Below are 19,725 nucleotides of genomic sequence, written 5' to 3' on the forward strand. Positions count from 1 at the left end.
TATTGGAAATGCCAGTCAAGAAGAAGGAGGACTTTTTATTTGTAGTGAGTAATGCTGAGTGGGCAGTTGGGGGAGGAAGGGAGGGAGGTGGTTGTGTGAACTGCTTTGGTTTCCACCACAAATAGTTTACATCAGTAAAAGCTTCACATTAAAATCAATAAGACATCCCATCATTTCAATAAATCAGTAGAAACTGATTTTTAAGCATGGAAAAAAAAAAAGATTAAAATCACAGTGGAATTTTGTTCTGTTAAGAGGCACTGTTTCTTTGAGAGGGGGATAGAGGCGAACAATGTCCTTGACAAGGAGGCCGTCATCCCTCATTCTTAAAAGAGGCGTAAATGTCCTCTGAAGGGACACAAAGACATAACGTGGGTTGATGGTAACGAACAGAAGACATTACGAATCAGGCTCATCACTCAAGAGGACGGACAGACAGAGTCCTCTGTGAAACTACATAGTCATTATTTGGCATGGACAGGCGGGAGACTTCAGTGGTACCTTGACTTGCAAGACGCACAATTTACATGTTGATTTTAAGTTGTAATGTGTTAGTTTATTTAAAAAAAAAAGAAAAAAAAAAGCTAGTAGCTACAGTACTGTTTGCATTATTTTTGCCAGCATGGTATTGACTCTTTTTTCTCTAACTATGGGTCCCAAAAACACAAGTGATAGTCAAAAAATGCTATAGCGTGCTAAAAAAGAAAGCTGAAGGTGAGGAAAGTGTAAAAAAAAAAAAAAAAAAAAAAAAAAAAAAAAAAAAGGTGAAGGACTTTTTAGTCAGTGAAAGTGAAAAATGTGTATAATCAAGGGCATACAGAATTTCTTTGAAATCTATTGTGTTATAAAATTATTGTTTTTATTCAATATTGCACATGGCAATTTTTTCTTATTAAAAAATAAAATTACTCCAAAGTTAGTCAAGGTACCACTGTATTCTGCATGGGTTTAGACAGTTCTGAAGAGATAATATGGGCAAAGGCTGCCGCTCCATGTCGCAGTCTACAAGTACTTTAAAAAGGCTAGCAGCTTCTCAAAAAGCCCCCTCCCTCTCTCCAAGTCCATTATGGCAACCTCACAAAGGAGATACAGTAAAAGAGGAAGTAGAGGCGGGAGTGGTTTACTTGTTCAAAAATCACTTGGGTTGACGATGGTGAAGTCCGAGTCCTTGCTGGTGGTGGAGCCTTCGTCCGGGCTGGAGGAGCCCGAGGCGCCGACTCCTGTCAGGGGGTCATTAAAATTCCCGGCGGCTCCTTCGGGCTCCATGCGCACCAAGCCGCGGCCTCGCCTGATGGGAGGGGTGAGCTCCGATGCGGCCCTGCCTCCGTCGGCGCCCTCGCCTTCCTGGGAGATGAGGATGTAGTCTTCCCAGTTCTTAGCTTCCGAGCCCATGGAGGACTGCACCTGTACAGGAGAGGACGGTCTGCAATTTTTATTTTAGCGAACTTAGCTGAAATGGAAATAAAAAAAAAAACACGTCAGGCTTGGGGTGGATGACTGCAAAAAAAAAATATGACATTGCACAAGGTTTCATTTTGATTGGGAGTACTTTGCCTCCATCTCGTGACATATACATGCAATTACAAATCCACTTTATCTACATAATGTCACTATTCACAACTATGCACACTTACAGTTCAGTATTTTTTGGACGATTTGTTTTCCAACAATGAGACGATGTCAAACAGTGAGACAAATCTGAATTATTCCAATGTGAATTTAATACCAATGCACATCATTCATTCTGTAGTGTCATCGCCAATGAACCTCGTGAGGCGTCATCATTTGCTCCTCCTCCTCCTGCTGCTGCTCCTCGTCGTCCGCCATCTTGCTCCCGCCGTCTCCGTTGGGGCCTCGCCTTGGCCCGCCAACTTGCAGTTGTCGATTGCCGCGGTGCGCGCCGAGATCGCCGAAAACGGTTTCCCCCGCTGAGGTGTAGTGGTTGTCTGCAATGTTGATCTCCACGTTCTCCCCGGCTTCCAACTGGCTCTGGTTGAAGCGCAGCGCCCCTTTGAGGATGTCTTTAATCTGACAGGAAGTGAGGTAAGAAGATCTTAAAAAAATGCAGTTGCTTGGGGTGTGTCGCACAAACTTTATCATCTCACCTGTTTGAGCCCCGCCAGTGAAACAAGAACCTCGTCTTCTTTTTGCAAATGTTCTTGCAAAATCACTTCCTGAATATTACCTGAGGTGAAATGCCAAAGAGTTTTTTTTTTTTTTTTTCCCTCTGAAGCAAACAGTTGGTGTGGATTCTTTGAACTTACAGATGTGGCTGTTCATCTTCTTAGCACAATATTTGCTCATGGCCTCCAAGTCGTTTATCTGTCCCTGCAAGAACGAAACCTGGGCCTCCAAATCCTCCTCCTGCCACCCGTAGAATAAATAAATAAAATCTAAAAAGATAACAGCAGACCTTGAGAGCGTCTCACCGTCTCCTTCTTGGACATGCTCCTGCTGTGGGAACGCGAACGAGTGATGTGGAAAAACAAGTCTTTCTTGGCGGCCAGGAGGGGCGGCGATGAGGCGCTCAAGTCGCTTCCGCCTCTGGAGAGCGCCAAGGGCGGCGAGGATGACGACTGACGCGGCCTTGCGGCGAGGTTTTCAATGCTGGGAGAGGAGCCTTGGCCTGAGAGGAAAGATGAAGAGTCATGGGTTGAGAAGAAACAACAAGCCCACCTACTGAAGCTGTCTGTCATCTCCCTCTGCTGGTCATAACCAAGCATGAGACAGACAAATTGTTTAGCATGCAGACACAAGTGGTCATGCTTTACCTTGGCTGTCGGTCTGCGTTGGGACCTGAGAAGCTCCACCTGAAACCGCATCTAACATTCGATAGTCAAGCTAGCGTGCGTAAGCTAATTAGCTTCTGTTGCGTACCTTTCCCGAGATAGACGGGCATGCTCTCGGACTTCAACAGGCGGTAGTGCTGCGATTGGGCGTGGCCTTGGCTCTGAGGCGTCGCGGGAGGCTCGGCGAGAGGGTGCGGCAAAGCGGGTGGCGAGGTGGAGGTGGGCCGCACGTCGCTGTTGATGGGCGACGCGGTGCCGCTGCCTGTCGAGATGGCCGGCGCGATGAGCTTCCTGCCGAAGTTGAGCAGACTGCTGGACACTTTGTTGATGTTCAGGGGGGCTGCTTTGGTGCTGGAACTTGAGAAGAAGGTCAAGTTAAGATCAAATATGGATCCCCTACAAGCAATTATCATGATGTCCATGTGAGCATTAGAGAAAGACTTTAAGACAACACAAATGATGCCATATTTTTAGAAAATACTTATTGAGTGGCAAGAACCAACGCTTTACTGTTAAAACTAATTCTGCAAAGTCAATAAGTATTTTTTTCCTTGGGAGATTTATGAATTGTGATCAAAACAATCAGATTAGCTTGGACCTTCAATCTTAAATAAAAAAAAAAAAGCTTAAATAAAAGAAAGCGTGTTGCTTTATAAAGCTTGTTTTGTGTTTATTCAGTTGTAAAGGTCAACCTTCTGTGCGCTCGCCAAAGACAATCGATTGGCCTCCAACTATTAAACTGATTCCAATGTTTTCATAATCATTTTTAAAAGGTCAATTTGTTCTGTATCCAGATACTTAGTGACTACAGCAAGTCACCATTTCTGCTTTATATACTCACTGGTCAAAGCATGTGAGTTTTGGTTTGTCGAGTTGTCTGTAATATCTATTCTGTTAATGAGTTTCAATTTACCGTGTTGTATTCATCAAGTCGGCGCCCCTCGTTTTGTAGTAATCCAGGTTCTGCTGGAACTGGTAGTTGACAGGTCGGGGATGGTTCTTCAACAAGCAGTGAGAGAGAGAGAGAGAAACATTTAGTAGTGTGAAAGCGATTCATCCAAATCTTGCCGGGAATTTTTTTGTGAGATTGGCCAATATGTATGAATGACAACCTTGCGAAGAAATGTGAAATCAATTTTTAATCATCGCACACGCTTGAGCATGACTTACTCTTGGATCTCGGAGGAAGAGAGCTTTCTGGAGCAGGGAGTTGATGTCTCCGATCGGAGGGTAATGCATGAGGAGGCCGAGGCAAGTCTGGAAGTTGCTCGCAATCACTGAAAGGCAGAGGACAAAATAGCTAAGATTAAAAAACAAATAAAAATAACAATAATAAGAATGATTTCACTATACAAGCTAGCTTTTGGTTTTGAGTGGAGCTTACTAGCATCTCGGATGTAGAGCAGCATGGCAACAAAGACGTAGTCGACGAGGTCCAGGGTGATGCTGTCGGCAAACAGAGCGTCCCAAACCACCAGCAGGTCCTGAAGTGGAAATTCACGACCGAACAGCAAACGCACCCAGCGGCTGAAGGGTCACAAAAAAAAGGCACAATTTGTCTTTGCGTACAAAAAAAAAAAAACAAGATAGAAGTGAAAGAACTGACATTCCGTAAATTTGTGGGGCGATTTCCAGCCGGTTGAGATGCATGTGCAGCTCCACGTCGTGCTTCTTCACCAGCTGATCCTGGATGCGGTTGACTTTGGTAACTATGGCAACAGATGGCCCAGAGTCCTGAGGCCGGGCAAAAGGGATGCTGGTAAGCATTTCTTCTTTACCCTGGAGGTATATAAAGTCAGATTAGTATAGAATGAGCCAGATTACAAAATGGTGAATACGAAACTCACCCGCCTCACTTCTCTCTCATAGCAGGAGAACCACGGCTCTGCCGTTTCCATCAGTAGAGAGAAAAGAGCACTGAAGGGGGGAGGGGAAAAAAAAAAGTGTATGAGACAAAGGCTCAAACTGGATGATAATTTGAAAATAATAATAATAATGTCCACGCCTTCATTCATACTCACTAGGCATCATGCTCGAGGTACAATGGATCCAACAAGCATTTCATCTCCTCACTGCGAAGACAAGAGACAGCGATGTAACCAGAATCGACAATGCAGTGTCTCCACGTGTAACAAGAATATCAATGAAATCCTCAAGACAATAAAGGTTCAACAGGTCGACAGAAAACAGCGAGTGACCTGGCGCTTGCCGTCTCACTGGCGTGTTGGAAGGCTTGATGGTCGCAGTGAAGCACGAACACGATGGGAGCCAGCAGTTCATGCATCCCCTGCGGACGGACGGACGGACAGGATAGTGTGGAGGTGTTTAAGGGGCCAGGCGGGAGAGAAAATAGGCCTCATTTGTGGTCAGTCTTCTTTTAATAGTGACGCACGAGCTTTGTAATCCAGAACGACAGGTTTAATTTAGACATTGTTAGCGGCTGCCTGGCCATGTGTCACTTCCGTTTTGCAAGTGAGATGCCAGTTCCTGGCGCTAGTTGCAGACAATGTTAATGACTCCATCACAAAGCCACTTGGTTACTTTTGTTCGGACACACGTGGAAAGTTTTCAGGAAAGCCATTCGCTTTTTTTCAAAAGACACCCTCGCGTCAGCACAAGTGTTACAAAGCCCATACCTGCTTATAAAGTAATTGTTCATTTTCTCTGGCATAGCAGAAGAGAATGTCAGTCAGCTTGGTCCGCACATCTTCATCTTGGAAGTATCGTATCTCGGGAAACCTTGAGAATTTAAAAAAAAAAGAAATGAAAATGAGTGAGATTGGAACAGCAGTCAAGTCAACTGGTATTGGAATGTTACATACGTTCTCAATACGTCTTGTTTTATCATCCCCTTCAGCTCTTTATCCTGGAAGAACTTGTTCCACGGGCTCTGGGCAGGAATAACAAATAGGACTCAGAATTCAGGGAGAATGGTGATGGAGTTTTAAGAAGCACAAGCCTAACGGCATAAATGGAGTCACATACACACACACACACAAATAAAAAAATGATATTGATGAACTAGGGATGTGTTTTACTCACCCCCTCATCTTGGGACAACGGATTATTGACCACTAAATCCTGCTGGCCAGCAGCCTTGCGAGGGTTGGTGATGTGCTATATGCAAAAAAAATAAACAAATACATATTTTTTAAATGATTTGTGATGTTGGGAAATGAGCTAATGTCTGTGTTATAGAAGGTACTAACACGGCACAAAATATTTCTAGTATTCAAATTTGTATAATATTTGATTGATTGTATGGCACAGTAATTATCAGACCACATTACTTATACAGACACGCTAGAGGGCGCTGTTGCGTGCCGTTGACAGCAAACAGTTTCCTGTCATCCTGCTCATTTCTCATTTTGTGGACAAAACACAAAACATCGAGGTGAGGAGATATTATGTTTTATGGGTTCTTTTTTATGTTTGTACAGTTTTGTATTAAAAGCTTATAGGTTACAGGTCAAAACGTAATAGTTCTTGCTAGGTAGCTAGCTAGCGCCATTAATAGCTAGCATAAATTGTCTACTTGTTAGCTGTTTTTCTTTTTATCCCAAGTTAGGTTAAGCAACCATCTACCTATAGTATTAAATTATTACAACTTTCTCTAATTAATGAAATCATAAAACGTTTGACGTTTACATACGTCATTCTGGTTCAGAATAGCCCATGGTAGTTTTGATATGAAATGTCAACAAAGCTCTCACTGTTTCTTTAATCTTCTCATAATGGCCCCGAAGCTCCTTGGTCTTGTTGATCCACTGACTCTTATCTTCTGGAAGAGCCTCCAGATACAACTGTGGAGAACCAGTACATATGTACAGGATGCAGCAAATGCATGCAGTCATTTTGCACTTTTACAGCTCTATTAAAAAAAAGGGACAAGTGTGGGCGGTGCTGCTCGATCCATTTGGCAGTCAGTCACCTTCCAGCATACGCTTCGAAAACGGCTGCTCCTCAATCTACCGCTGATGCCTGCCTGCCGGATCCTGGCCAGGTAATTACTGTTGAGGAATAAGTCGTCCCATTCTTTCCTGCACAGGGAAGGCGGGGCGAGACATTTATGAAGATCCCCACCTATTATTCATCTAAAGTGGCAAGCGGCAGTAAAAACCAAGAGGCCGGGCCTGGAATTTATGATGCGCCCACACAAGTAAACACTGCAAATGCTCACCTGTACGAGGGGAAGGTTGACTCTGACTGAGTGGCGCTGTCAAGAGAGCCTCCTGTTGAGACAAACACACCCACAAGAGGTGTAGGTAAAGGTAATAAAAATAAAGATCCATCAATTTTTTATAGCGATAACAGCAGAAAACTCCCATAAACGCAAACTTGACTTTCCACTGTTTCTACATACTGGAACTTAAATACACTTGAGGCAACGTGATGATCCAGAGCAGTCTTCTTATTTGTCTTTAATGATGGTAATAGGTCTAATTTGGCCTGCAGGTGAACACGCACTCAAGTCTGGAAGCTGTCTATCAACATTAATTACAAGAGTGGATCATTCCACGGGGACACTCAGTATGAATATTCATCAGTGCCGCAACATGCCTGCCCCTACAATTTAGTGCCACCCCCCCCCCCACATACAAAACAGCCCCTGGATGGCACAAGTCACTTATGTGACTCATGCAAAAGAGTCAGCACAAATATTCAACTTTAAGAACAGTGGTAAGCGTCGTTTAAAATGCTAGGAGGAAAAAAGGCACATTTAAAAAAAAGTTTTATTGCGATCACTAAGGGATGACCTACTGCTGCGGTTCTTGTTGATATTGTTGAGCGGGTCGAAACCCGTCTCCTGCAGCTCGTCCGCCTGGAGCGGGTGGCAGGTCTCGAAGTTGGGGTGCTGCATGGCCCAATCTGTGACGCCAAAATCACACAGGCTAGTAGACCAAGCAAATTCATTCCAAGTATGAAATTCAAATTCATTTATATTCACTGGATAATCTGTTCAAATTTGCTCTACTTACAATCACAGTTTCAGAAGTCCCCTCAGCCAAGACTCAGAAGAAGAGGACACGTCTGCACGGGGAAAAACAATCACGCTGCTATCAGTGCAAGGTAACAAAATGAATGGTGGGATATAAACAGTTTAATTTGGGAGAATTAAAGAGAACACTTCATTTTAGACATTCCTTAGATCATGACTAAAGAAAACAAATAATTATACTCTCAATTGACTTTTTTTTAACCACTTTAATTAGAATTTTAACTGTAAGGCGAGGCCAGAAGCGAATACATTTTAATTACTGCGGGTCTCTTATTTTACGGTTTGTTATGTGCTAATATCTTGCAGAGCTTTATTGGAAGATGACAACGATAAGGGATGTTTTTGCAGTTTTGTCAACATGGCCCACGTACGGTTTGGCGATTCTGTTATGATCCTAAAAAGGTGAGTTCAAACCAATCAGCAAAACAATAATATTTGTTTTCAACTATGATATCACACAATGATACCGAAAGAGCAACGTAATGAATTCTAATCCTGAAAGCGAGGGGAAGAAAAAAAAAACCTCGTCTTAGTAGCTCAGAGAACTTTCTCAGAAAACAAAGGCAATCTAGGTTAACCAATTCTGCCTCCAGTCTTTATCCGGTTTGGGATTATTGCGCGTTTATGAAAACGGCTAGTTTAATACAGCGGCCGACAGAATAGCGGGCCTCCTCTTTCCATTTATTAATTGTGGAAATAAGACGACAAAGGAATCTCTTAAACCTATTAACCATGTGAATGGGAGCGCCGCGACATAAATCAGCTCCACGCGTCATCTAAATAGAAATCATTGTATGCATAATGTATGTGCCTGTGTGCTTTCTTTGGACACATCTTCAAACGCTGGGAAGCAGTTGCATTGCAAACTTATTTTTCGCCCTTTACAGAAATCCAGCACTCGTGCCAAAAATAAAATCTCAAAAAGTTATTCTGACACGCCATGAGTCCCTACAGGCCTCACACACCCAAAGCGTTGTCCCATCCTTCCAAAAATAAGAATCATTTTTGAACTTGTGTTCTGAGGAAATTACTTGCTTGATAGAACTTGCTTCTTGGCAGTCTGAGTAAGACAAAAAGGATTCTAAGAAATCATCTTCTGTTATTTTCCTGAAGGCATTGATTAACATGCTTTTATACCTGCAGCTGCTGCAGCTAGACATTTCTAAATAATTGAAATTGCAGAATCACAGCTAGATGAACATTCGCAACCCTCGACCAACTTTGATGGTTGCCATAAATCCCTCTCGACTTGAGAGCAAAACTAACCTTGTGTTTCTGCTTGATTACAGCCGCGGCATTACAATCTTTAGCGTCGTGAGAATGTTCGGAAACAGGCAATCAGCTGATGGTTCAGGGGTTTCACTTCAGTACATTGCAATTTCAAAAGCACTCCTTCTTCCAAGTGTCTTTTAAAAAAAGAAAAATTACAAGTAGGCAGCCCACAAAACTGACAGTGTTCAGTTTCGATTACATGATAAAGCATAAGGGAACGCTTGTTCTGAAAGTTTACCCTGAGCTCCTTGGACCTCAAAGGTCCCATATTAATCAACACTATTGAATGTTCCGCTGAAGGGACAACAGAATTTCTGCAGACAAAAATCTTTCGGCCTAGTTTCAGAAAAATTACCATAGAATAAACTCAACTGATTCTGAACATTTTAAAATAAACTGATGATTCCCCCCGCTCCCCTCCTCAATGTGAACATTATCAGGGAGCAAAAAGAAGCATGGCAGGCAGCCCAGCTAAACAAACTCACATGCCTCTCTTTCCTTAGAGCCCGTGCATGCAGGAGCTCTCGGCAGGTCACATGCTCCAAAAGCAACCAGGAACAAGTGCCTGCCTGGCCTTAAGCCTGGTAAGTATCACAAACGTTCTCAATCCAAACTGATTCAATTACAAAATATGCAACTGAAGAAGCACATAGAGAGGAACAGGAACATATACATCACTCATTTAGCATCAAAGTTGACATTTTTAGTTGCCCAGGAATCATACAGTCTATCATTAGTCACCCACAACAATGGCCAAAGTAGGTCAGACTAACCCACAGGTGTCAAACACACTGAAATTTTATTTTTCACATCAGTCTACCCATAGGAAATTATCAGATTTTATGTCATTAGTCCACAGATTAGTTAAATACAACAAATAATGGCTCTTTGTTCATCTGTATATGCCACTGATGTATAGTGACAGGCAGAATAATTCAATGCTGCAGGCAATTCATCTGCATTCAATATATTATATTGAATTTGTATTCCATTTTTGTTTGCTGGCGTGCAGATACCACTTGCACAAATTTTAGGCCTGCTGCAACACACCTGATTTAAATGATCAATATTTTTTTCAGGTTTCTGCAGAGCTAGCTGCTGATCCCTATCATTGTGTTGCAGCAGAGAGACTTGCAGTAACAAATTCGCAACTGCGTTGGCATGACCGAATTGTAGAAATGTCTCTCCAATGTATATGGATACATCACTTTCTATGGCTCAACACGAATCCGAAGGTAGGCCGATCAAAAATATACATGGGCACATTTGAGGCCAAGACAAAACATCATCATACATGGTTATTGTGAATTAAATGTTTAACTTAGATGATGTGATCATTGAAGGCACATTCAAACAAACATGAAGGCAGCATCAAACGCCGAACCACAACCAGTATGCACCAGTTTACGCTGCAAAGAAATATGCGCGTTTTACTTGGACAGGATAAGAAATGTAATCAATATATGTCACGAAATGAAATGAAGCATAAAAGCAACTACACAGTACGCTATGTGATGTTAGCTCAGCTATTAGCACGGCCCGTAGTTACTTCCGCCACACACGGCTAGCTAACTCACCACCGTCAAGTAGCGACAAAATATTTTCCATGGCATAAAAATACTCACTCAAGTATTAACAGGCGAATGCTCGCCCGTCCACGACCATGTCCCTGACTGTGATGTGTTCACAGAGGAGCCAGATTTTGGCTGTTTGGAAGAGATGAAGCCTCGTAAACAGTCGCGAGGAAGTCAGGATGTGCAGCGGACCAGCTGACTAGTCACGTGGTCAGGTTGATGACGCTGAGGGCTGCAGGTAAGCAAAAGCCACTTTAAAGTCAATATTTATTGTTTATTTTTGCATCATTTAGAAAATAGACATCCCGATAGGACTAAAATATCGAAATGGATAAAAAGACTAAAATGCATCATACTGACCAGAGATACAAATGATTAAGTCATGTACTTTGCTCCTCGGGGAAACAACTCAACAATATGATGACGTTTTGATTTATGCAGTGAGGCATAATGAGCTTTGACAAATACTTTCTTCACAAGGCTTTAAGCAAACACCCAATAAATCTAATGCTGGGAAGGGGAAAGGGGGAGCGATATGAAAAGAAACACATTTGTGTGTGGATTAATGAATGCCATCATCACTTCTACCGACGCTGCATTTCACAAGTGCCATTATTGTTATTATTGCTAATATTATTGATGGTGAGGCTTTCACGACAGCTCGCCGGCCCCGATGACAGGATCACCATGGAAACATCTACGATTTTATTCTACCCTAATCAAATGAGGCTTCAATGTTGAAATGTAACCCTTTCACTGCCATATGCCAGCAATAACATAACTTTTAGGAGGAGACAGTATTGCACAAACTCAGAGGAATATATTTCAAGACAGAAAGGAGACTAATGAGACACAGGTAGATAATATAGATGATTGTTGCTGAGATGAGTCAGTGTATTATGATTGACTCATTCAAACTGTTTATTTATTGAGTCCATCAGTAACGATCAGCTCCAAATGCAAAAACCTCACCGATCCATCTATCGGCATTGCTAAAGTACGATATTACTAAATGTTTTACAGAAGAAATAAACTTTCACTTGAAACAGGGGAAAGCCTACTAAAAAAATGACGCATCATTTTAACAAATGTTGTAAAAATACGCATTACATGATAGCAGACGGACACACAATTCTGGTCAGAACATTTTGGAAACGCTACATGACAGCTACAGTGGTTTCTATCTGAGCCCTCAGTCAATGTTTTTTTTTTTTTTTCCTGAAATTCAAAATGGGAATGAAATAAATAACCAACAGTTTCATGGATGTCTTACAGCTCATGTTGTAAACAACTGAATTGGATCTCATATAGACTCCAAAGGTGAAGAGAAGCTTCTTATGGCTTAAATATGTTTGAGTTCAATGCAAGTCTCATCTTCTTCCTTCATTTTGGGAATGGTCTGTGTGCTAATATCCAACCCGTTCAAAGAAATCCTGTTCATGGTGTCATTTAGTCTGTTCTGCTCGTTCATTTCTCCAGTTTCAGCCTTGACTTCCTGTTCCTCCTCAGTTCTTTTGAGTGTGGTGGTCCTGTCCGTCCAGCCCTGCTGGCTCTCTTGTCTGTATTTGAGGATCTGACTGCAGCACTGATGCTGCTCCCGCTGTCGACCCGATATGAGGTCATGGCTGTTGAAGAAGCCACGGATCATGTGTTTGGGCAGGTCCAGTTGAGCTGACAAGGTGTGGACCGCCTCCTCGTCTGGGTTGAGGCCCACATCTTGGATGAAGCTCTGCAAAATGCCCAAGGCTTCATGGGGGACATGTTGGACCTCACCTCTAGGATCAGCTTCGGCACAACTCCCGAACCCGTCACCATCTTCATCCTTCAAATTGGGGAACACTACTTGTAGCTTCTCCTTGATCGTCGCTTCCTTCATGCTTTTTCCACCTTCATCTCCTTCACTTAATGGACTTTCGGCATGATCCACTTTCATTGGATAGTTCCAGTCCAGACCAAAACTGTCTCCTGCTCCTCCCTCGACAAAGTCCTCGTCATTGCTATGGCCGTGGCCTTGCGCACCGGCTCTCAAAAGTCCCCAGTTGCCCCCGTTCTCCATCTCAGCGGGTGATGCGGTGCACGGTTGCCGTGGAGACAAATGAGGTCCTGCTTGTGGATGCAAGGGTTGCAGATGGTGTTGCTGAGACAGGAGAGGGTTGCGTTGATACTACGGGAGGAAGAAAGTATAGTTTTGTTTTTAGGTTTAACCTTGCTCGAGGTCCACGCTGTGATTACATCTAATTATAAAATAGCGCCTACGTGTTTTTGCCACCTTACCAATACGTTTTCATTGCCGAGTAGAGCTCGTCTCTCGGTGCAATTCTGCGCAGGGGCGTTAATGCTCTCCTGTTCGTAAATCGCATCTCTTTCGGTCTGGGGCAGGCTCAAGAAACGACGAATGGTGCTCAAGTTATCCCACAGCGTTCGGTTCTCCGGACTGGGATCTTCCTTCCAACGAAGTAGCTCGCACAGCCAGCCCTGTGGAACAGACCCAACATACATCGTTTCCTGTTAAATCAGCTCCGTAAAATGACTTTCCGAAGCACGCGCAGACTGAAAGAAATTCACAAATTCTATAGCGCAGTTGTGACACACAAAAAACATGGCTGCTGCCCAACACTAGCATACAATGCTATCCAGATGCACAGGGGGAAGAAGATATGACAGAAAAGATCCGCCTGCCAAATAGCCGGTTAATACACGGAGAGAAAGAGGGAGGAAGAGAGAAAGGGTGAGGTCAATGGAAGTATTAATAGCGTAAAAGAGAAGAGAAAAAGAACCTAAGGGGTGTCGGACCCCCCCCCGCTTTTGCCACCATTCGCCTGGCGAATGACCTCTATGCGTCTTGATGACAGAAGACAATAACGCTGGAGGAGAGGGGAAAAAGGAAGGAGAGAATATTCCTTTCATTCCGCGGCGGGAAATCATCCTCTAAACAAAAGCAATAACAAGCTTATGGGGCTCCCATAAAATAGGAGAACAATAAACATTCATGCTTGTGTGTGCGTGTGTGTGTGTTTCAGTAGAGCGCATATATGAACGTAAATAAGCAGAATGTGCGCCTATTAAAGTGATTATTTTCAACACAATTGCAATCAGACGGGCTAATGATAGTTTTCTATACAGTACTGCGGCCACATCCTGGTCTTTCAAATAATATCGATACCTGACTCTTGGATGCGGCCACCTTGGCGAACAAAGCCTGAGAAACCTTAGCTCGTCTCATTTCGTGCTGAATCTCTTCATAGATGGTGGAGCTGACGTTGAGAACGCAACGGTCTGTTGTGACCGGTGACAGTCTGGCCTGCAGGGAGAAAGAAAAAAAAAGGTTGCGCAATCGCTCATTTTGACGCATTTGCAAATTAGACCGGTCACCGATTTATATTGACTCGTGAACGTACGCACCTTCTTCGAGTTCATTTTTGGTCACAGAAAATAGCTTGAGTAAGTTTGACTCGAGGCCAATTTGTATATGCGTTGTTCGCTGATTTGAAAAAGCACTTATTCCACATATAATTGGCGGTTGCCATGGCGAGAGAGCCGGGGAGTGGGCAGCCTCAACTGAATCAGGCTAAGTGAGCATTAGAAAGTGATGATCATCTGGATCAAGGTCTTGTCTTAAGTGGATGTTAGCAGAGTGTAAGTTAGATTTTTTAGAATAGTAATGTATGCGCATTGCAGCGGCACACATGGATAAAAATAATAATAAGCCCAGAGTAGAGCAATTTTTGTGCAAAGTATTGGCATAATTACTGTGCAGTTTTTTTCAATTGTGAGACCTGAGTGCATCTCGGGGGGGTGTTGTTGCAGCCGGGTGTGAATCCAGTCAGGATTCGCTCTCTCTCCTCCTGGTAGAAGCGATCTCGTTCCGCCTCGGGCAGCTGCAGGAAGCCGTGCATGGCCCGCAGGTTGACCAGGAGGGACTGCGAGGCAGTTTTCGGGTCCTCTTCCTTTCGTAGAATCTCCGAGAGTAGGCCCTGGTCAATAATGAATCATGTTTTGTTCATTTGTGTAAAAAAAGCCACATTTCAAGTTTTGCATTGGCGTGAAAAGAAAAGCGCTCCATATTCATCTCAGCCTTAGTATTTCAAAGCCGCGCATGGTTGTGAGCCAGCTGCATGCTCGCATTATTCCGGGTCTATATGCGTAAGCCGTCAAACCCCATGCGCACATTCGAGGGATTTAGTTCCTGGAAAATAAGTTGGGAAGAAACCGACTTCCAAGTCGTATCATCCTCAGACTGAGCCTCCAACCTCTGCCTCGCTAACAGAGTGGAGTGTAAAGATGACAAACGATCCTTCCGCTTCTCCGCGGCATCTTGGAATAATGCCAACTTGTACGGACGACGCTTGGGAACCCTGGAGCTGGCATTCGGGAAATGCGGGCACGGATAATAGCTTGCTCTGCTTATTGTGATGAAAATGATAATGATGATAATAATATTAACAAGCCTCCTTTGAGCCCCGTTTCTCCGGGAGTGCCGCTGAATGTAAAGTGGCCTCAGCTAATGTGGCATTTTAATATTAGAGGCGATGTGAGATTTGGCAATGAAGAGGGGTAGAGGAAAAAAAAAGATGAAAAAAAAGACTGATTGACAATTAAAAGGTCAAATGAATAGAAACACTTTGGCGAGGGAAAAGGAAGAAGAGGTGGAGAAGGAGAAAGGATTTCTCCAAGGGCTTGTGATTAGGTAGCCAGCAGCTGCTTCAGTGTTGGCACCAGATTTTTGCTGCAGAGAGCTGGCACAACCATGCTCGCATATGCAAATGGAGGAGAGGGGGGGGGGGGCATTGCGGCAAAGGCCACGCCAAAATGCTAGCCAAGTGCTACAGTTCAACTCTGACAGGACAGTGAAAATGAGAAGATAGCTACAAAAAGGTAGCATTGCGTATTATTAGCATTATTATCAATTGCGAGACAATGACATCATCAAAAGTCGCATACCTGGGTCCTGTTGAAAGCCACTCGAGCAAAGACGGCTTGAGAAATTGCCGCTCTTTTCATTTCTTCCCGCACGTTGTGGTAGATGTCATTGGGCACATCGACCGACGTCAGACACGACCCGGCCGACGTCTGCTGCTGCGGCGGCCCGCCTGGAGGAGATCCGTCCGGGCCGCACTGGGGCTGCTGGGGATCGGGCGCCTTGGGGAAGACCTTGGCGGGAGCCCTCGCTGCAGACGTGTGGTTGAGATACTGTTGTGAGGCCGGCGAGAGCCCCTGTCCTGCTAGCATGAGGCGTACGGCGTATTGCTGGTTGAGAAGTTGAGTCATGACTTGCTGCTGGGGTCTGCTGAGAGTCTGGTTTAGTAAACCAGAGTTGCACATGGTGTGAGGGGCCGCCCCAGCCACCATGTTGGCCATTCCGCCATGGAGGTAAAGGAGGCTGGAGCTCTGATGGGACGGGCTGCCGTTGATGGGCTGCTGAGTGGTGGGAATATGGGACGACTTGTCTGGCAAACTGTCCATCTCTGGTGAAGAAAGGATCAATACTATTCATCGATTGCAGCCCCCCCCCTTTTCCGTGTCCTCCAAAATGGCGTCCACGTTGTACACGACTATTGCAGCGGGACTTACTGTTGCATTTGGTGGTCTTGAAGTGCTTATACCATCGTCCAAACTCCTGACATTTGGCCGTCGAGACGTTGGCGTAGTAGGTGCAATTGACTATGGACGAGATCATACTCTGAAAGGGTCAAAGGGCAATGGACATATTGGATATTAATGAACTGATGTCTGTTGTATTGAGAAAAAAAAAAAGAGCACATTGCATGCCAGCATGTAATCAGAGGTCATGCGAGACATCTCTCTCACTCTCTCGTTTCTTTCTCTCGCTCTATCTCACACACACGTTTTCCCGCAAGACCATCCTGCGCAATCTTTACATCTGATTACACCTTTCATCTTCTCATATTTATTTTAATCTGTGTCTCGCAATCAGGCGGGGGGGGGGGGGGGGGTAAAGAGAGAGAGAGGGAGGGAGGACTTGGCTCATTTCAGATCTTATCAACTGAGATGGAAAGAATATAAGGAAGATCGGAGATAGTGAGCAATTTCTCTTATCTTACTTGTCCTACCCCTAAAGGAAATAAACGATTAAGTTGATAATGACGGCTATCCGTAGTTGTGTTTGCAGTTGGGGAATGTTATGTTTAAAAAAAAAAATGGTTGGGCTAAGTCAGAGATAGTCATCTCACTCCCTCGTACCTTATCTGGCTTCACATCTGGACTTTCTGTCTAACTATTGGCCCACACAGTCTGTTTGTGTGTGTGTGTGTGTGTGTGTGTGTTAGACCTGAGATAGAGGACACTCCTTGGCCAATGAACTCTGATTCATGTCCTTGAGAAGTTCCTTCAATGAGTTCCGAACTGTAGAGTGCGTCCACTGCTCTGCTGGCAGGTCTTCCAGTCTGGGCCAGCTAGACAAGGAACATTATTTATGTGTGTTGACATAAGCAAATAGCAAAAAGCTGCCGTGTACATAAACAGGACCGGGAGTTTGACGTACCATTGCAGTTGTATTTTAAGGGTGATAACATGGTGGACATCTTGGAGCATCTCAGCCACTGTGGCATCTGGAGCATCTGTCACACTAGAAAGAGGCAGTGGGTTCCACCTGCCCACCTGGATCAAACCTGACACACAAACATGGCCGACTATGTAGTAGTACCTTCTTATTTGTTTATATCTTCATCTCGAGTCTGTAATGTACGGATGGGCAAAAGTGTCCAAAATTAAATAAATAAATCCACTGACATGTTTAATTAAAAATGTAATTAAATGTTGCAGTTATTAATTATGGGATTAAATGAAATAATGTGTTCTGAAATATGTCAATTATTTATTTTTTTAAATAAATGAAACGTTTAATTAATAACACATCTATTTAATTATTGAATGGGACATTTATAATATATTTAGAAAATACTTGAAGGTTTCTCCTACTTTCTGCTTCTTACTTTTTGCTTGCAAGTCACCAACAGTCCCCACTGCAAAAAATATTTTTTTATTGTAATCATAATTAGTATTACCAGTATAATCCCCCTTCTCTGTTTTTTTTTACATTAAGCAGATGGTTGTAATTTCTAATGTTTAAATAAAGACGCTATCTCCGGATAAAGATTTGTAATTCATTTAAGATCTCAGATCCAAATTTGTACCTTTGGCCTGAGCAGCAGAGCTGTGTGAATAGCCCAATGTGAGCAGGGCCATTTCGATGAGCTGGTTGAAGAGCAGGTCTCTCTTGATCAGAACAAATTCGGCATGGTCTTCTTTCCTCTCGCCCTCCGCTGGACTTTCCATGTGCTCCACCACACAGAAGACAGGCAGCAAGCTTCCTGATGTGGCAGGAAAGAATAGAATGCAACTGGAATTAAAGTCATCCTTTATTTGAGAAAATGCTCAACAGTCCAAACTGATTTTACCTCTTGGCTGATGAGAGTTCTTGTGCTGATGCTTCCCCGCCGTAGTTTTCTGGACCAGATAAGGATTTTTAGTCCCGGGACTGGCTTGCTTGCTCCTCTCTTGCACTGTGCATCCAACTCCATGTTGCTCCAGACGGGCCATCTTGGCAGAAGGGGGCCTTGGGTCTGCATTGAGATCGGCGCCCTCTGGTTTCTTGGCTCCATGACACAGTGGGTCCATCTGTGGAGTCACGCTTCATAGACAAAGTCGTTGGGAGTGAGTGGACCAGGACTTTTGCTTGAGCCTGAGCCGCATTGTATTGATGGTCCCTATGCCATTAGGCATTAAAGGTTCATATCCATATTAATAATGCAATTTTCCACAACAAACCAGCTTTCGCGCAAGCGACGGCAATTCTACAGCACGCTCAAAATAATGCGCTCTTAGCCCCACGTTCCATAAGTTTAGTCGGAAGCAACCAGTTTAAATCGCAAGAAAAGAACCCCCTAATATGGAGAGAATTCTTAAACGTCGACGCACTGAGCGAGCGAGCGTCCAAGTAGTTTTCGCGTACCTCCAAACACCCTCCTCATTGCTCCGTTCATCCACTCGGCTCCTCGCCGTGGCGCGATGAGAATTTGCAGGCGATGAGAATCTGCTTCCGTGCCGAGAACAATACGCGATAGACGCCCAGGCTGCAGTCTCTTATCTTATTTATAGGCGTGCGTACACGGCCAGTTGTTTTGCTGGTTTCTCCTCCAAAGACCACTAGTGCATGCTCGCCGGTAGGGAGGGAGAGAGGGAGAGAGGAAAAGGGGGAGGGGGAGAAAGAGAGAGAGCGAGAGAGGGAGAGACGCACACACCAGCTGCATTAACATATGGTGTAATAATAAATTCACTAGCGCGCCCCATAAATGTATTAAATGTGACAATTGCGCATAAATCTATTTATTAAATCCTACAGCATGCTGTGCACGCTCATCCATATTATTGGCTTTAGGGTATTGGAGCTCTCCATGGTAACAAAGTGGATGAGAAACAAAGGTTGACTGTCATTAACTTGCTGACATGGTAATGTTGTTGATAAAGCAGCCATATATTTTTTTTTTATTGCTTCATTTTACCCACAGTAGCAGTCGTTGATTACATTATTGGCAGTATTAATGGTCTACTTACTTGTATTTCATGATAGTACTAGTATAAAAAAAGAAGTCATGGTTGACAAAATATCCCTGTAGTTCTTCGTGCCTCCATCGTCTTGCTATTTTATTACCGTCTTGATATGTTGTCAATGAGGCTGGCACGCTAAATGATCATTAAGGCCATTACACGCTCACTGAGCCTGTTACCAGCGCATGGCACCGAACGCAGAACACCTCATCCCGGGAGACACCGAACTATTCGCACAGTTGTGTATGGCTCTAAATTAGGTTAGAGTTTCATTGCATTGGCTAATAATGCGATGCGGTGATGTAGTCATGATATACTCGGTGAGCCCAGTTGAGGTGCTTTTATCAAAAGCAGTGATAGAATCGTGTCAATCTGGTCTCGTCAAACCACATCAACTTTACGTGTTGCTTTACAGTCCAATTTTTATCTTCTCTGACAGTTTGTGCCAACCAGTCACCTTCTGCTTATAAGTCAGACCATTTCTCAAAGAGACATTCATTTTGGATTGCAAACGCATTTAATG

At 43.8% G+C, this 19,725-nt stretch overlaps 3 protein-coding genes across 11 annotated transcripts in view; 1 reads left to right on the forward strand and 2 right to left on the reverse strand.

Annotated features, from left to right (window-relative positions):
- Positions 1 to 15: 15 nt before the first annotated feature.
- Positions 16 to 10,847, reverse strand: tbc1d5 (TBC1 domain family, member 5). Of its 7 annotated transcripts, none has more exons than XM_061267349.1 (24): positions 10,686 to 10,845; positions 9,055 to 9,194; positions 7,769 to 7,820; positions 7,551 to 7,681; positions 6,970 to 7,021; positions 6,721 to 6,829; positions 6,503 to 6,592; positions 5,832 to 5,906; positions 5,612 to 5,679; positions 5,426 to 5,528; positions 4,988 to 5,076; positions 4,811 to 4,861; positions 4,637 to 4,706; positions 4,396 to 4,568; positions 4,174 to 4,316; positions 3,960 to 4,066; positions 3,703 to 3,788; positions 2,878 to 3,146; positions 2,772 to 2,822; positions 2,430 to 2,626; positions 2,265 to 2,364; positions 2,106 to 2,185; positions 1,768 to 2,028; positions 16 to 1,404 (listed from the first exon to the last, which is right to left on the reverse strand). In XM_061267349.1, the coding sequence occupies exons 4-24, from the start codon at positions 7,648 to 7,650 to the stop codon at positions 1,129 to 1,131; spliced, it is 2,550 nt and encodes an 849-aa protein (XP_061123333.1). In that variant the 5' UTR covers positions 7,651 to 7,681; positions 7,769 to 7,820; positions 9,055 to 9,194; positions 10,686 to 10,845; the 3' UTR covers positions 16 to 1,128. The 7 variants fall into 7 exon arrangements, with proteins under 7 accessions (XP_061123333.1, XP_061123332.1, XP_061123334.1 ...); XM_061267348.1 differs by having other exon boundaries at positions 7,551 to 7,658; positions 10,686 to 10,844; XM_061267350.1 differs by lacking the exon at positions 9,055 to 9,194 and having other exon boundaries at positions 2,772 to 2,810; positions 7,551 to 7,658; positions 10,686 to 10,847.
- Positions 10,743 to 19,725, forward strand: part of kcnh8 (potassium voltage-gated channel, subfamily H (eag-related), member 8) — a 43,896-nt gene continuing 34,913 nt past the window's right edge. The window contains exon 1 of the mRNA XM_061267345.1: positions 10,743 to 10,872. Coding sequence (XP_061123329.1) covers positions 10,854 to 10,872 — 19 coding nt within the window. The 5' untranslated portion in view covers positions 10,743 to 10,853. The remainder of the gene's footprint in view (positions 10,873 to 19,725) is intronic.
- satb1a (SATB homeobox 1a) lies at positions 11,494 to 18,790 on the reverse strand. 3 transcript variants are annotated; one of them, XM_061267988.1, is made up of 12 exons: positions 18,607 to 18,790; positions 18,053 to 18,285; positions 17,789 to 17,965; positions 17,588 to 17,617; positions 17,137 to 17,263; positions 16,924 to 17,047; positions 16,206 to 16,314; positions 15,576 to 16,099; positions 14,411 to 14,608; positions 13,798 to 13,935; positions 12,909 to 13,109; positions 11,494 to 12,798 (listed from the first exon to the last, which is right to left on the reverse strand). In XM_061267988.1, exons 2-12 carry the CDS (start codon positions 18,270 to 18,272, stop codon positions 11,977 to 11,979), a joined length of 2,670 nt encoding a protein of 889 aa, XP_061123972.1. In that variant the 5' UTR covers positions 18,273 to 18,285; positions 18,607 to 18,790; the 3' UTR covers positions 11,494 to 11,976. The 3 variants fall into 3 exon arrangements, with proteins under 3 accessions (XP_061123972.1, XP_061123973.1, XP_061123974.1); XM_061267989.1 differs by lacking the exon at positions 17,588 to 17,617; XM_061267990.1 differs by lacking the exons at positions 18,053 to 18,285; positions 18,607 to 18,790 and having other exon boundaries at positions 17,574 to 17,617; positions 17,789 to 17,884.

This window comes from Syngnathus typhle, linkage group LG20 (genome assembly GCF_033458585.1).
Source record: "Syngnathus typhle isolate RoL2023-S1 ecotype Sweden linkage group LG20, RoL_Styp_1.0, whole genome shotgun sequence".
Classification (NCBI taxonomy): Eukaryota; Metazoa; Chordata; class Actinopteri; order Syngnathiformes; family Syngnathidae; genus Syngnathus; species Syngnathus typhle.

What these genes read in the sequence shown, in the direction of transcription:
- tbc1d5 (XM_061267346.1), bottom strand. Translation starts at nt 7,650, where the DNA reads ATGCAGCACCCCAACTTCGAGACCTGCCACCCGCTCCAGGCGGACGAG. An exon ending in TTCGAAGCGTATGCTGGAAG is followed by an intron (nt 6,593 to 6,720) that starts GTGACTGACTGC and finishes GGTTCTCCACAG; the next exon opens with TTGTATCTGGAGGCTCTTCC. An exon ending in CACTGGCGGGGCTCAAACAG is followed by an intron (nt 2,029 to 2,105) that starts GTGAGATGATAA and finishes ACTTCCTGTCAG; the next exon opens with ATTAAAGACATCCTCAAAGG.
- satb1a (XM_061267988.1), bottom strand. Translation starts at nt 18,272, where the DNA reads ATGGACCCACTGTGTCATGGAGCCAAGAAACCAGAGGGCGCCGATCTC. An exon ending in TGGTGACTTGCAAGCAAAAA is followed by an intron (nt 17,264 to 17,587) that starts GTAAGAAGCAGA and finishes TTTGTGTGTCAG; the next exon opens with GTTTGATCCAGGTGGGCAGG. An exon ending in AGGAGTGTCCTCTATCTCAG is followed by an intron (nt 16,315 to 16,923) that starts GTCTAACACACA and finishes TGACCCTTTCAG; the next exon opens with AGTATGATCTCGTCCATAGT.